Raw genomic sequence first — 16,746 nt, forward strand, 5'->3', positions numbered from 1 at the left:
CATGTGTCCCAGTAGGTGCTTTGCCTGCCTGGATCTTCTAGAAATCAGCATGATGCTCGACAACACGTTTGATTAACGAATGAATCAAAGCCGACTGGCTGCAGTCATTTAATGTAACCACAAAAAAGAACACCCAGCTCTGAATTTAGATTTGGGTAACACAACAAAAATAAGCTTGATGTACAGGATGTAAGACGATATAGGTGGCAAGTATGCAAGTGTTGTTTTTTTTAAACAGAAATAAGAGCAAGCACAATGGGGCAGACAGGTACAAGCAGAATGCTCACATTATCCAGTTCACTGGACAGTTTCTTGTTTTCTTCCAGCTGCAGCACTCGTTCCCTCTCGTACTTTTGTTTGTAGTCCGTTTCAAACTCCTCTCGTTCGTTCTGACTGTGGATGTGAGGAAATAACAACGTTTATTGCCCTTTTACAATAAACACATAAGTTCTATAAGGAAAACCTCTTTGAATGCACCAACAGGAAAATAAGAAATGTACACATTTTCGGTGGGTTTCGACACCAGTGGTGTACCTTTCTCTGCGAGTCTTTTCTAGCTTGTCTTTTAACATCATTATTTCTTTGTTTAAAGAGAGCTGTTGTGCATCAGCATCACGTAGTTCCTTTTTCAGGCTCTTCAGCTCGTTGGCATGTTGAACAGCACGACGAGACAGCTCCTCCTCATAAAACACTGTTTTCTTCTCCAGGTCGGCACGCAGCTTACTGAGCTCCTGGTGTTGATCAGGGGCTCCAGCAGAAGGGGTGCGACCAGCCTGCTTTTGCTGTGAACAAGAACATCACAAATTATCCAGGTCTCGATTAGGAAAGTACTCCAGATTGTTCACCCTAATCTCTAACAAACACGATTGTAGCATAAGCAATAATTTTGACAAATTTCACTAAAAAAAGGGAAAAAACAGAACTGTGTAGGTAGGTAAAAACCCACGCATAATGTAACCTTAGGGCTATTAAAGCATCTATTAGATACAAATTTACGATAACAGTGCTTTGGTTAGGTTTCCAACATATATCTCTCTGAATATTACTTGCCATCTCTAAATGTACATATCAATGTAGCCTGTGATTTACAGTCATTAAAGCAATCCACAGAAAAAGGTTAGTCACGAACTGCAACATTTTATTAAATGCCCTTATTCATCCATTATAAGGGAGTTTTAAAAACAATTTTCTGTTCATTTCTCAGTACAGGGAAATGTTTAAGTAATTGTTTATGTTAATTACATGTATATGTACTTGCATGAGTCACTGTGGATGCAAGTATCTGCAAAAAACAAAACAAAAGCAAAACAAAGCAAGTTTAATAAACCTTCATTGCCGCCAGTTCTTCCTCCAGTTGCCTGCTGTACTGCTCACTGCGATCCCTCAGCTTCTTCTCTTTCTGGGCTTCCAAAGCATGCTCCTCAGCCTGGGCTTCCACCTGATGCAAATATATAAATCCACAAGTATGCGTCGTTACATTTTTTTAAAAGATCTGATTAAAAACTCTGGTTTGACGTCTCAGAATTCTCCCCACCTCCTTTTTTGTTCTTTCTACTTTGCGCAACTCGAGCCTCAGGCCCTCCAGCTTCTGGTTGAATGCATCCATCTCCTCCTCTTTGTCTCGTAGTTGGCGGCTCAGACGCTGTTTTTGAGAACGCAGCTCTGTCAATCGCTCACTTATCTCTGAGAATTCGTGCATAGCTAGCTTTCTCTGGCTCCCGGCCTCCTTCAGCTCCTTCCCCTGAGCCTTCATCTTCTCTGCAGACTCCGCCAGCTCCTATACAACACACCAGGCTTTAGTTTAGGCTGGAGACACAGCACTAGCAAAAAGTTCACAGATAATAAAAGACAAGCCATAAAAGAGCCAACTAAAATTCTCAGCATTTTGAGTTGAGCATTCAGCATTTTAACTTAGTTGACCAGTATGGAACAGAGATTTACAGGCTGTTCACAAGGCTGTACCTTTTGCATGTTCTCTCTCTCCTGCTTCATGATTTGTATCTGTTTCTCTAAAGAGCAGAGGCGTTTGGCAGACTCCTCCATATCTTTCCGTGTTGCACTGGCCTGTTCCAACTTCTGCTCCAACTGACCAGAGTCTGAGGAGCGACAAAACAGGAATAAATGGCAAACCAGCCAAAAACATGAAAAGAAACAAAGGAAAGAGGGGGCAAGAATGTCCAATGTTGAAGAAATATTTAGTTACCAGCAATCTGCTTCTTTAGAGTCTCAATTTCTTCTTTCATGCTTCGGATCTCATTGTCCTTGTTAGCAGAGACGGGAGTATCTCCAGCATGCTGCAATGCCTGCACGGTCTTAGTTGACTCTTAAATACAAGGCAGAAATTATTGAGCTGATTTTACATGAATAAAATAAATGTCACTGAAACTAAACTCTTCAACATGCTTAACAAAACAGTCAATACAATCAGTAGAACATTGGTGGTGCCTCAGATCATGTGATTAGCTTAGAAGAGACTGACCCTGCAGTTTGCGACTGAGCTCCAATTTTTCTTGCTCCAGACGGCGGAGCCTCCTCTCGTATGCCTCGGTGGCTAGGCTCTCCTCCAAGCTGCGCTGTACACAGACATCCATCTGCACAGGTGCCGCAGACTCGCGCAGACACCCACAGTCAGATAAAGAGCTGGTGGACGGAGGCCAGAAGATGAACCCATACATCAATCCAAATTTCCCCATTTTGTTTCAATTCTTTTATCCATTCAGTACAATCTAACCCAATCTGTCCCAAAGGAAAATCTGGACACTAAAGCATTTAGTATTGCTTGGGAGGTTGGGAAAAATGAACAAATACCTATGTATTACCAAATTACTTTTGTGCAATCTGTATTTAATTGTGAAAAAGTCTCCTTTCACAAGAGTGAATTTCTCTGCAGAACTGAAAATACAAAGATTGTTTATTGTTAAGCTTACCATTGACTAGTGTAAGTAAAGCCTACAAAAGGAAGATGATGTCCAGAGAAAGCTGCTATAGAGGGAGGAGGCATTGTCTCCTGGACAAAACCAAACAAACAAACAAACAAACAAACAAATAAATAAATAAGGCACAATTTTTAGCAAAACACAAACACTTAAAGTCGGGGTCTCCATTGTTTGAGAAATGCTTCAGAAAACTGCGTTGGGCCGCCAAACGAAACAAAAGTGTAGCCAATGAGCAGAAAGGGGCATGTCTTGTCAATATGGGTGGAGAGAGAGTTCAGCGCACGTGTGACATTAGCAGAAAGCGGTTTTAACATTGACATGGTGAATAAAAACAAAGAAAGAAAGTGAAGCACGGCTTACGATAAGGCAAGCAGCAGGACCCGTGTTAATATAGGATCTGCTTTCCAGCACTGGAGAGAACTGAACGTCTTCCACGTGAAACGGAGATAAACCTTTCTCGGTACAACACACAGTACTACAAAAACACATTTGTATTACCATAGTATTACTCATTGAGTTCATTAATTGATAAAAATATACCCTCGGTTAGCTGCCCCAACAGGTTCCGCCATAATACTTGTCTGGGTTATACTTGGGTTATACTTGTCTGGTGTATATGTGGGGCGGCGCTATCAAAACAGGGGTGGGACCCATTTGGGTTAGGGGCGTGTTTGTTTTGGTGATTTGAAATGTCAAGATTGGCTTTCAAACAATGGAGACCCTGCCTTTAACTTGGAAAAATCAAAAATGATTTAGTTAATCGTTGATTCAATTCTCAGTCAATAGATAGAAACACTAGACTGTAATGAAAAATGTAACACTTCGCACTGTGTTTTTGAGACAGTCATCCTCCACATCAAAGTTGGAAGTGTCAGAAGGACTGCTGACTTCAGGAATGTATGGAGCGTCACAATTTCGGATGTTGTCCCAGTCAATGCCAGAAAAGAAAGGATGTTGCTTGAAGTCCTGAATGCCATTCTGGCCTAGCCGGTGCTCCCTGCTGCAGATGAGCCTGCGGATCAGGTCTTTGGCGTTCTCCGACACCTCTGTAATGTTGGCAGGAAACTGGAACCGTTCCTATTTAAAGCCAATTACATGATTATTTACAGACTTTATGAAGTGACTGAAGATCATTCTAAATTGTGCAGTATCAAAGAATGTGACATCAAAACAATTCTCACAAGAACACTTTACCTTGTGGTTCATTATCTTGCCATAGGTTTCTACCAACGATTCAGCATAGAAGGGGGTTTCCCCATACAGCATTTCATACATACAAACACCCAAAGACCACCAATCACACTCAGGCCCATATTTGCCCATGCCATCCTCCATGGCTTGCAGGATTTCAGGAGAGATGTAATCTGGAGTGCCGACTGCCACAGAGGACTGCACCTAAAAGATAATGCAGGACACTATCAGCATCAAGATGGAGGACATCAGCTTTACATAGTGGCAGAAAGACTGCTGAGCTACAATGAAATAATTCTGCCACAGAAAATAATGTAATGTGACTTTATGACTTTGAAAATGCATTTCATGGTCTATGATTTCCCCCACACCCCCCACCCTCATCACATTAAAACATCCTTTAATGGGTTGAAAGATAGGGACATTTACTGCAGGCATCAGCAGTGCTTAGTACTGTAGGGTCTGACAGTCTGGTGAGAGAGTTTTCTGATACCAGCCCATTATATCATCCTAGACACTGATGATGATGCTGGAAAAACCCTTGGAAGTGTGTCAATAAACCATGTTCTCAGAAATGCCTAACCCTAACACCCTTACACCGGACAAAATGCTAATGTGGTTCAGTCTCTCATTGGATACAACCAGCACTGTGTGTATGTTTCCATAAAACAAAAGAAAGAAACTCTCCAAGAACAGGTAGACCTGCGTGCTGAAAGGCAGTTGAAAAGGAGTAAAGGAGAGAGAGAGAGAGAGAGAGAGAGAGAGAGACAGACAGACAGACACAGAGACACACAGAGAGAGTCAGACAGACAAAGACAGATAGAGACAGACAGACAGACAGACAGACAGAGAGGTGTACACAGAGAGAGAAAGAGAGACAGACAGACAGGGAGACACAGACAGACACAGAGAGAGAGAGAGAGAGAGAGAGAGAGAGAGAGAGAGAGAGAGAGAGAGAGAGAGAGAGAGAGAGAGAGAGAGAGAGAGAGCGTGAGAGAGATCACAAGAGATAGTGGATCTCCAAGTTTGCTTTCAGGAAAAAGTGCAGGCTGGGGTGAAGCCTGTGACAGATATGTGCAGCTGGAAATATTTGTGGACATGAGACAGTAAATTAGTAAAAGTAATACCAGTTCTTCTACAATGATACACTGTTGCTTTACACATAGATAAATGCACACACACGTGAACAGCTTTAAGCACGCACGTGTGAGCATGCTAAGTCACACACACACTCACTCTCGTCTTGTCGAAGGACAGGGGAAAATCCTGCTGAGTTGTCTGCGATGTGCCACAAAACAGCAAATCTTAGTTAAGGGTCATGAAATAGGGACTTTAGGACTTTTCATTGAGATATCCTTCTAATAATAAACTTCTTCTTTAACTCAAGTTCCTCTGTGTTTCCTGTTCCACAGACTGAGCCAGGTAATCATCCAAGAGAAATTCCAGAATTCAAGAATCAGTTATCCAAAACATATGCTTGTCCTGAATGTTTTTGTTTGTTTGTTTGTTTGTTTGGACTGGCTTGTTGAACAATGTGTTTGTCATAAACACACCATTTTTACGCAGCTCAAAATTCACTTAGAATGAAGGAAAATTAACCCTACAGAAACAACGTTTGCACAATAATCAAGGTTAAAAAACCTTTTCCTAAAGTAGTTTGAAATGGTTTCCAAAGCCTATATTCCACTTTTTTTAGCACTGAGACTACATCCTTACCGTTCCATCATCCATGAGTTTAAGGCAGGAACCAAAATCAGCCAGCCGAATGTGTCCATTCATATCCAACAGAATGTTGTCTGGCTTGATGTCTCTGCAAAAGAGAGAACAACATTCAATACTAAAAATAACAAAACAATAAGCAAATACAAGTGGTGGATTAGTAATAAATGAAAGATCAAACATTAAACGTTAGGCCCAGAAAGATTTGTGTATTGTGAACTCTGAGCAAAACCAGAGAAGACAAGTCGGTCAATTAGGTCACCTTCAATAAGTCACCTCAGCTTTTGGGCAGAAAATGCTATATGCACCCTCAGTGTGGCTCAAATGACAACACATACTTAAACCATAACAACACAAAGAGGCCATAAACAACAGCATGACAAAATTCCCTTTCCAGCTGCATGACTGAGTTCTACTGGAGTCTTGTGTAGGTCAATGGATGAAGCAGTCGGCACTAAAGTCTTCAACTGATTCTTCTCAGACATGAATTTACAAAAGCATACATATAATCACCAGTAGGACAATTCATACTGAATGTGGAGTTATATACTGAAACATGGACCGTTGGACCAAACAGAGAAGACAACTCATTTCCAGGTCTATACAGTCCATCACCCTGTGCAGCCCAAATACTTCAAAGCGAACTATTACACAGACTTTCCGAATTACAACAACAAGAAAGAATAGTGATTCTTGAACTTGAAGAAAAAAAAACTAAGTGAAATAGCATAATAGTCCCATAATAAAGTTGCAAGCTGAAGATGAAGCAGAAGTTCATGTAAAATTTACCTAGGTGCAGTTAATAACAAACTAAAAAAAGCCCACATTATTCTGAGACAATGAGACATTAGTGTGCCGTTTGCTTATGGTTGACCGTGTTTGCCATTCCAGCGAAATCGTCTGGTTCTGCTGTACTTTGGAGTGCCTCCAATTTCCACCTTATTGTAGACTGTTTATTTGTCCCTCCTCCCCTTTCTGCTTTCTTTGCATCAGTGTTTACAGAGAGCTAGAGCTACTGGAGAGCCACCCCGAGAGAATACTGAGCAACATTCACACGCAATCCAGAGAGTGAGCACACTACTCCGTTTATTGGCAGACCTCGTCTATTTATTAACATGATTTATGAAATGCTTTGTAAACTGTTTGCATCATAATTTTATGGGCTGAATTGTGAAAAATTATTTTATTTAAATAAAAAATAATGCATTTTGTGAACACAATGTAAAATTTAGCTTTAACCAGACAGATATAACAAATAATTATATTGGTGTTATAATAATGCATGACTGCCTCTTACTGAGCAATGAGACCATTAGTGGCTGTGGCTTTTCTAGCTCTCCAACTCAGCACTCCAGCAGGTGGCAGCTCCAACCCAAATAAACAACAAGAACACAGCTACAGCATGAGTGTGTTTGAGAAATACATTACTTTTGGAAGTGTAACACCCTTAATAAATCCTCCTATACCATGGTCAGAAAAGATGAATGGGCTATACATCTAGATCTGGTGATTAAAATGATTGAAGCTAGCTGGATAATTGCAATAGCAAAATTTGATCCGATCACAAACAGAAATATCTTAATCAACTTGGTCACTGTGATTTGTGATACAAGCTTTGCAAATTTGGACATCAAAATAAATTTTGATATGCAAATTTTGATATTGAAATTTTGAAATTTGGACATAAATCAAGGGCCTTATAACCATTTCCTTAATTTAAGATTGCTGGAAAATTGATCAATTAATGTCTCAATTCTAGGCATAGTGCAATACAGCGCTATCACAGCGGCCCTCTAATACACAAAAGTAACAACTAGACAATGTAATTCAAATTTACACAGAAACTGACAGGCTTCCTAGTCCAAGTAAATATTTTTAGCTCTTTAGAATTATCAGGAGGTTTAAGAACAAACACTAACGCTTTAGTAGGTTTAACTACACATACTTTATTGTACAAAAAATTATGATTACAGTGCTCTATATTTTTGAGGATTGCTAGGGCAACAACAAGATCAGGCAAAGAATTGGCTGGCAGCATATTTCATTCCTGTTGTTATTGGCAATCCAGTGAATATATTATTTATTTGAGCTGAAAGAGGTGACATATGGTCTCAGGAAGTGAGTGGACTGACCACTTCCCCCACCCTCATCAATGCTGAATCTGCAGGCCTCCACAACAACTGATAATCATCTAAAGACCCTTGCCCTGAATAATGAACCTAGGACAACACTGGACTAAACGCAGTTAATCAATTAAATGAACCCTGAATTAACACGGCCTGCATTATTCTCCATCAAACTGCCGTCTGTATCCTAACCTGCCTATGGACGTCATGAGAGGAAAATACTCAATAATGTAGAGCTGAGGTGAAGGAGGATAAACACGACAGATCTGCAGAAATTAACACAGCTGACTGATCCTTCACAGCTGATACCATAATTAGTGATGTGAAAGCCAGGCAATAAAGGCCAGGCCAGCTGAAGGAAGCCAAGGGTTTACTTGGTGGATGGATGTGCATGAGCGCATCTGTGTCAGCAAGATAGAACACACAAAATGAAGCAGATGGTGAAGAGCTGGCTAGGATCAGGTGTCACAGGTGGGCAGGTGGTTAGACTCTGTGAGAGGGAGCTGTGTGTGTGGTCAAAGATCAATGAGCCTAGCAAAGCCCACTACTGAGTTAAAAATAACCGTTTCTCTTACTGCATAATCTGAACAGCCAGCATCCTGAGATGCAAGTCTATGACCAAAGAGAAACACTTCAGACAAAGATGTCTAGGTTCACCCAGTCACACAGTACATTAGACGCAAAAGATACATGGAACGAATGTAAAATTTAATCTTATGGTTTGAAGTAATTATCTGTATAGTAAAACAGATGTTTCACAGCAAACATGACCAAACTGGGATTGAATATGACTTGAATTACATGCCATTTACATGTAGTCCACACACATGGGGGGGCTTTACTACTAGCACACACAAACACACATCAGTTACATCATTAGTATACCTGTTGACGGTCCCAATAATACAGACCGTACTCTATGTCTACTATTGTTTCCGGATATATCACATACATTGTGACTGTTTTATTGGGTGATCTTTTCTTTTATATGTCGGCATAATCAGGTTAACGGGAGCTGTGCCGGTCAGCACAAGAACATAGAAGGCAACCAGATATGACATCACCGACTGTGTCGCAACAGCGCAGCTGACACTCACTGGTCTAATTATAAATGGTAAACTAATTTATGTTGTGTTTCATTTCATATCACTGTAAGTAGCTGTACTACTGGATCTTGGGTTTTTGGTGCACTAGTAAATAAACTCCACTATACTCTGCAGAGTACAGCTGAGCCATAATTTTTTTTTGGGACCCCAACACGCCTCACAGTAGACCTAAGGAGACCCTGCCGGTCCCCGTGTCTTTTTGGTCTAGGTGTGTTTCAGTTTGAAACAAATCGTGAATACTGTTTTCATATGAAATGCCCCTCACTTCACAACAGTAAGACAAAAATAAATGAGGAAGCTGTTACTGGCCCTGGCACGACCAGCCACACACAAACAGCACAAAGTAAGGCTTTCCCAAATTTGGCAAAATCTGCCAAGCTGAAAGCTAACATGAGCATAAGAGGCATGCTTCAGCGTGTAAACACGGGCATGGTTGCAGGAGGAAAGACACGGTACACTTTTATTGGCAGGGAGTTCAGAGAGGAAGAGGACGGACAAAAGACCAACAGACATGTTGTGATTCTCAGAAAGGTAAAGGATAAAAGCAGAGTGAGCATGTTGCCTCAGAGAGGAGGAGGAGGAAGAAGAGGAAGAGGAAGAGGAAGAAGAAGAAGAAGAAAAGAGGGAGGGGCAGATAAAATGGGGACAAAAGAGAAAAACAGGGAGGGGGGGGAAGGGCAATTCTAGAGATTTCCAATTAAGGGTATGTGTGTGTGATTCGTGGATCGTGGCATGCTGGGGAGGTGACTTAACATCTTATCCTTTCTAAAGTAGTGTTTATAGAGACAACGCTCTGTACATGAGAACACGACACTCCCTTGATCTCTCACCAGTCTACAGTGATGAACACAAGAGTTTAAGAAATCAACAGCCTATTCCACACATCACTAATGTGAACCAAGCCAGAGAGTGAGGAGCATCTCACTCTGTTTCACAGAGAAAGCTGACTTGAGAGCTTGTTATTTAAAAAGCTATATATAGTATTTCTTCAAGTCTTCTGCTATTTTGCATGCTCCAGCATCCCCCTCTATTGCTTAATTTATGTCTGCTGCAGACATAATCTTGTGATAAACAGTATTAATCCTCCTTGTCCCAAGGAATGTCAAATTCAGAGACTACTTTATAATGTATGTGAGAGAGTGAGAGGTTAAAACAAAAAATATTTTCCACTCAACATGTCAAGGGTCCTTTTACTTAATTTACTACATTCTGGAATATAAAAATACCCCCACTCCCTACTCATAAAAAAATCAGACTGATGACAGGACACGGGTCAAAGCTGGGTACTGACTGCTACTGTAATGCTATCAGGAGCCAGGTGCATACATCATAGCAAATATACAAATGGCAAAGAGAGAGGATAAGAGCACTCCAGGAGAGTAATTTAGATAAATATATAAGTACTTGAGAATTAGTGTGTGTGTGTGCCGAAAAATCGCCATTCAGCAGGATCAAAAAATAAAAGCAATAACATCAATAAATGGAGTGTGTTAATAAAGCATCTCTCTAAAGCTCTGTGAAGAACATGAGCCTTAGCAGGACTGCAGCATGACAGACTGACCCTCTCGCCCTGTCTGTCACTGAGCTTTGTCTGCACGGTCTACCACTTATTTACACTTCACTCAGCCAACATTTAAAAAAAAAAAACAACAACCCACAGACACACACACGACACAGACACAGACACACACACACGCCTCAGTATCTTCACTTCCACGTCATCATTTCCCCTACAACAAGAGAAAAGAGGAAGGGGTTTACCACTTCCACCTTATGTGGCTGACCACATCCAGTCTCGATTATTGCTCATTTCCTCAGCAGGTGCTTAAAAACAAACAAACAAAAAACCTTCCCATCAACAAACCTGAAATTCACTGAACCTACAATGGACTAAATAAGGCAACTGAGCTGAGTTTAACTACTTTCTTAGAGATAGCATTGGTTATTTGTTTTGATGACTTAATACAAAAGGCATTTACATTATTGATGCATTGAGTTTAAAAATGCAATAAAAATCTAACAAAAGAAAAGAACAAAAAAAATGAATAAACAATTACATGTGATCTGATGTTGACCAGGATGTCATCATTTCAGGTGGTGTATCAAACCTTGTTAGAGTGGCAGCTTGGAGAGGTTAGTGACTGACACAAAGAGAAGGAAAGCAGCAGGTAATTCGGTATCTGAATATAAAGAAACTACAATTTGGTTTTGGCAAAAACATTTTTGTTGCAATCATTTTTGAGCAAAAAGAGACTTAAGATGTGAGGAGATTCTATTCCATATTATTGTATGAAATAAGAAAATCCTATTATTCTCAACACCGAACGCATCTCTGTCCAAAGGCCCATGAGGTTTTTCATCAAATTCAAAAGAATAAGTGTGTCATACATGAAAGAGGCAGATCACAATCAAAATCTTCCTGAATGCTGAGATTCTTCAGTGTTACTTACTGCAGGAAGAAAACATCTACACAGGGACACGTTATGATTCTGCGTTAGTTGGAAAGGACCTTCTTCTGCACAGTCTATTAATGCGGATCAACCTTGTTTTACCCACAGCTTTGATCTCCAGGCTGAGCTAGGAGCAGGAAACTAAAAGTTATGGACACATTACAGTGCTGTACTACATACTCCAGCCTCACAGTGTCCAGCGATTCCTACTAACAGAGAGCTGAGGAATGCAAACCACTTTGTGACTGTCGTTCCATGTAACTCATGGTGAGTCAGTGTTATGGGCCTATGAGCCATGGAGGTCAGGGCTGTACAAAGCTCGACTGCTCCTCCTTTCCCACAGAGACTCTGAGGCTGCAGGACTGTTCATTCCTGAGGGAGGTCCCAGCATTCCATCTCAAAGCACACACTCGCAGGCTCTGCACAGCTGCAGCTCACCACGCCCCAGCTTAGCATTCCTCCCACTGCCCCCAGTTTCGCTCACAGTCTCTCTCTCTCTCTCTCTCTCTTTCCCCCGAATTTGTGTCTCTCTTTTACAGATGTCTTCCTGTTGTTGATTTTTTTTTTAGTATTTTTGGTCAAGACAGATACAAGATGAGCACAAATGCCTACAACTGTACAAAGCACAAGCTATTTATCCTTGTAACTATCCTTGAGACACTAATATAAAAAAAAGAAAAGAAAAAAGAAAACTACTGACTGTTTCCTCGACCATTTGTCCCCTCTTCCCCAACACCAAACACAGGATTAGAGAAGAAACTAAAAAAGCAACTGCATGAAGTAATACAATACAGAAAATATCCCTGCCTCGATGCATCTCTGCAGCAGCTGACTGGAGGAGTTTTGTATGTTATGTAATGCACCAAAGACAGGTCAGCATGCTCCTGAACACAGACATTGGCGAGCTTGTCTGAGCCTGATAGGAGACAATGAGGCGTCAAAAGCTAGGACAAGTTTTTGGGACCCTTTAAAATAAACTTACACACTTGCACACAGAAGAGTAGAGAATAATAAAAGTCAAACTGAAACAATGCCAATAAGAAAGCAATGCTGTGCATGCTATAATATCCTGACAATGTAACATGCTCATCTTTTGACACAAGGACAGAGGACAATTTGGTAAGCAGATAACCCTTAAAATGCACCTAAAGTCATTCTATAATCATTCAGGTGATTTATGCAGAGTATTGTTCTATATAACAATTTTTTTGGAATATATATTCTGAATACCTAAAAAAGCACTAAATCTGCAGTGGTTTGCAGTGTCATGACTTAATTAATAGTAGCCATACTTGTCATACTAGATTAATAATAAACTACTTGCTAAGGCATCTAAACACACTGGTTCAGCAGCTACAAGTTACGTCAATCTCATCCAATGTCATGTGTTGAGATAAAAGCTCAGTTCAAACATTATGCTCCCAAATACTGTCGTTGACATCACCAAGCCATTCTCCAAACAAAGCTCAATAACAATGCTCCAGCCGTCCAATGGGACAGTATACTATGATGAACAAATCTAAACTTTGTTCAAATATATACTCATATTATAAATAATGGAGATTATATCGCTTAAGATGTGATCTTGTTCTGTCCTTATAGACACACTAGCAATACGGCAAGGCTGAGCCTACAGGAAGTTCAGGCTGGTCTTTTCCTGAATTGACACCCAATCACAACAATATGACAATTCCTCTCATGACTGCTAACTCAGCATCCAAGTCCATTTTGATTTTTGTCTTGCAGCAAATGGCAACTATCAAATATAATTTAATGCAGCATGTTAAACATTCAGCAAAAAATGTATATGAAGAGGTAGGAAATGCATATTTCACATAAACAGCTTACTTTAGTTGACAGACATCTTTGTGTCAAACAGTTTCCATAATATTATCAGTCTAATATTCTAAGACAGACCTTAACAAGCCTTGCGTATGAAGTAAGCAGACTCCACACTCTCAGTTCACATCTGTTCTCTCAGCAGGCAACTTACACCTCAGAATAGTTCGACTTGAATAAAGAACCCAGGAAGGGCCACATAAACTACATGAAAAAGGAGTTCATTTAGAAGGAGTTCAGCACTCAGGTAATTGGGGTTTGCAAAAGATATCAAGCTGCAATCTGTCTGTTAGGGAGAACCGACCATAATTTTTATTTCTATATCAAACTGTCCAGGTAAACGAGTATTTGCATAATCATTCAAATCACCTGCTTATTCTCTGCCGGAAAGCCTCCATAAAGTCTTACCTGTGGACATAATGGAGCTGATGTACAGAATCAATAGCTAGCACCATCTCAGCCAGGTAAAATCGGGCCATGTCCTCGGGTAAGCGGTCCTCAAACTTACTCAACAGCGTCAGGAGATCTCCACCCACATAGTAATCCATCACCAGATACTGCAGGAGACAGTCATGCATAGAGCCATATTATATTACTGTGTCAGACTTACATTCACCGCCTATTGTTCATGTTACTCAGCTACCTGTGTTTGTCCATGTGGCTCAGCGTCTTGTTAAGAAGAGCTTTAAATAACGAACACTTTACATAATGGGACTTAAGAAGTCAGAAGCTCTCCTCTGGTCTTAAATGAAATATCTCCAGGATGAAAAAGGAAATACAGTGTCTGCACATGGACTGGGTTAACATTAGAATAATACTAAAACTGTGGCACAGTTACTATTTTTACACCAACATGGTGTCAGTGCTGCGAACAAATCTGGAACCATTCCACACGTTTCACCTCAATTCTAATCCAGCAAAACTGGTTCAAATCCAGGTCAATGTTGAACTGTCAGTTCTGAATCAAAATCATATCCACTGTAAGAGAGGCATCATTTTGACAGCATAAAATTATGCTTAGGAATATCTTTTCTATATAAATATTTTTTTAAAGATTTGACTTTAAGAGCCAAAAGCTTTACAAGCAAGAACTAAAACATATGCAGTACTCTGCAATCATTCATGATTGCTTTCACCATGGGAAACTACACATCTAAAGAATAATAGTTCAGTCCTCATGTCAGAGAGAATGCAGACCGGTTCACACACAAATCTGCTGGTTACCTGGACACACAGCAGTCACAGGAGCAGCATCGTGTTAGTGGAAAATTCTAACACCAGGAACACCAGCACAATCATGAAAAACCTGATGAATCAGCAGTGACGCCTGTTATTGTAAGCTTACCAGAAAGTTATCATCCTGAAAGGCGTAGTGTAATGTTGTTATCCACTGGCTGTCCCCGTTCACCAGAACATCCCGCTCCTCCCGAAAGCACGCAGTCTGCATACCAAATATCACGGTTATATTTTCAGTATTATCTAGTGACCTCCTAATAAACAGATTATACATGTTACATTAAAATTCTATGCTGATATGGCTGATGCATCATTAAATACACATGATTTATTTCGGCAAACGACTTGTCCACACTGTCAGCGTTTGTCATGTACCTCAGCTCTTTTCAGCATCTCCCACTTGTTGAGAATTTTCATGGCAAAAACCTTGTCTGAGTTCTTCACCTTCACGACCGCTACCTGAAATGTTCATACAAGAAAAATGTTTTGTTTTTTTTCCAAACTATAAAACAGGCTCACATTTTGGTTATTAAAAGAATCTGGTATACAGTACAGCATCTGTCTAACTGCAGTGACATTCAGGCATAAAGCGACATAGTGGTTTAGGTGAAGTTAGCAGATGAGACATTTTCTGAGACAAAGGAGAATGAAAGACTTTTTTTATTAAGGAATTTAAGTAAAGAGAAAAAGACATTGCTGCTTTAGAAATGCATCACCAAGTGAACTGAAATTTCCTCTGTTCCCCAGTAAATGAAAGAGCTGACAGCTACAGAGACCTGAGTATACATGGCTCAATTAATCCAAAGAGCCTGTCCAAGTGTGCTGAATATTACACAACAGCACTGAATGATTCAAAGCTTGGGTTACAACACATCCATGTAAGGTCATCTTAAATGATCATAAGTGGTGCAATAAAGGACACAAATTAAGACTGAACAATATTTCTTGCAAATGAACAAATTCACTACACATCAGATAAAAAGCATATGGGCCGATTTGAAACAAACATGATGGAATCATATCACCCAAAAAAACAAACAAGAAAAAAAACCTATTTTGAATCTCATCAGAAATGTCTGATAAGATTAAAAGAAAAATACATTCTGACATGCTGCTGTGCTTTACTGTGAGATTTAAAAATAAGACATTGTGTGTTTGTTAATAGTAGCGTTTAAGTCAATCACTAGTGTGTCAACAATGTTTTGTTAAAATAAAGAGAAGCAAACTTTCACTTTGTGGCTTCCCACACACTCTCAAATAGAGCCAAATGTGGCAATGCTTTACTCTTTAGTGGAGAGAGAGAGAGAGAGAGAGAGAGAGAGAGAGAGAGAGAGAGAGAGAGAGAGAGAGAGAGAGAGAGAGAGAGAGAGAGAGACCATAATGACATCTACACAACTGAATGTTACTTACTACACGATGTGGGAGGGCATTAAGTGGGGCAATACAGGGCACTAACAAGGAAGGAATTTTTTTTAAGTTGCCTTAGGTAGAAGACAGATTACTTTACTTCATTCATAGCAAGTAAATGAAAGATAAATCAACATAAAAAACAAAGAAAACTCTAAGATGGGCAAATAAATAAAAACAAATCTGACAGTACTAAAGCAGAGTTTGGGATTTCATTGGACACCCAATTAACTTGGGTATTTAAGCAAAGTTTCACTCACTGCTGGAAATAGCATCAAAGTGGGTACTTTGCTAAGTGATACCATATTGCCTGGTGTAAAAATTCACATTCTCTGGAAAATATTTGTAAAACAGCAAGTGATTTTTTTTTCCCAGTGTCTATCAAAACGGATTCGACAAACTCAACAATAAACACAAGTCAGTTAGCGGAAGCCTTCACTGCTGTTGGCTGGCGTTTCAGCAGATACCCTTACATTTTGTTCTAACAGCAAGCAACAGCAACAGTTGGTGCACCTTCTTTTTTTTGATGGTGCCCCGTTTCAGTTTTGTGTACTGTTGCACCTCAAACATTTATGAAGAAATGCTCATCCATAATGCAGGGAAAAGAATGGAGTTACTACACTGCCTTTCTCTCAGTTTTAGACGTGGTCCTACATACACCGATTCTCAAACCATCTAAACTGCCCAAAGTATCCTGATACTTATATGCAGCACATCTCAAATAATCAAAGCTATA

The 16,746-nt window shown here is 40.0% G+C and overlaps 1 protein-coding gene across 10 annotated transcripts in view; it reads right to left on the minus strand.

The window, feature by feature from the left end:
* cdc42bpaa (CDC42 binding protein kinase alpha (DMPK-like) a) overlaps nucleotides 1-16,746 on the minus strand; it is a 43,212-nt gene that overhangs the window by 15,980 nt on the left and 10,486 nt on the right. For 6 of the 10 annotated variants that reach the window (XM_047821050.1, XM_047821048.1, XM_027172812.2 and 3 more), the window contains exons 3-17: nucleotides 14,979-15,062; nucleotides 14,713-14,808; nucleotides 13,776-13,924; nucleotides 5,844-5,937; nucleotides 5,364-5,405; nucleotides 4,131-4,331; nucleotides 3,765-4,013; nucleotides 2,928-3,007; nucleotides 2,480-2,640; nucleotides 2,204-2,323; nucleotides 1,963-2,096; nucleotides 1,535-1,777; nucleotides 1,328-1,438; nucleotides 535-782; nucleotides 288-393 (exon numbers count right to left, since the gene is read on the minus strand). In XM_047821050.1, coding sequence (XP_047677006.1) covers nucleotides 288-393; nucleotides 535-782; nucleotides 1,328-1,438; nucleotides 1,535-1,777; nucleotides 1,963-2,096; nucleotides 2,204-2,323; nucleotides 2,480-2,640; nucleotides 2,928-3,007; nucleotides 3,765-4,013; nucleotides 4,131-4,331; nucleotides 5,364-5,405; nucleotides 5,844-5,937; nucleotides 13,776-13,924; nucleotides 14,713-14,808; nucleotides 14,979-15,062 — 2,118 coding nt within the window. The remainder of the gene's footprint in view (nucleotides 1-287; nucleotides 394-534; nucleotides 783-1,327; nucleotides 1,439-1,534; nucleotides 1,778-1,962; nucleotides 2,097-2,203; nucleotides 2,324-2,479; nucleotides 2,641-2,927; nucleotides 3,008-3,764; nucleotides 4,014-4,130; nucleotides 4,332-5,363; nucleotides 5,406-5,843; nucleotides 5,938-13,775; nucleotides 13,925-14,712; nucleotides 14,809-14,978; nucleotides 15,063-16,746) is intronic. The other 4 variants (XM_047821051.1, XM_027172814.2, XM_047821054.1 and 1 more) reach the window with 1 other exon arrangement.

Source organism: Tachysurus fulvidraco, chromosome 12 (genome assembly GCF_022655615.1).
Source record: "Tachysurus fulvidraco isolate hzauxx_2018 chromosome 12, HZAU_PFXX_2.0, whole genome shotgun sequence".
NCBI lineage: Eukaryota > Metazoa > Chordata > Actinopteri > Siluriformes > Bagridae > Tachysurus > Tachysurus fulvidraco.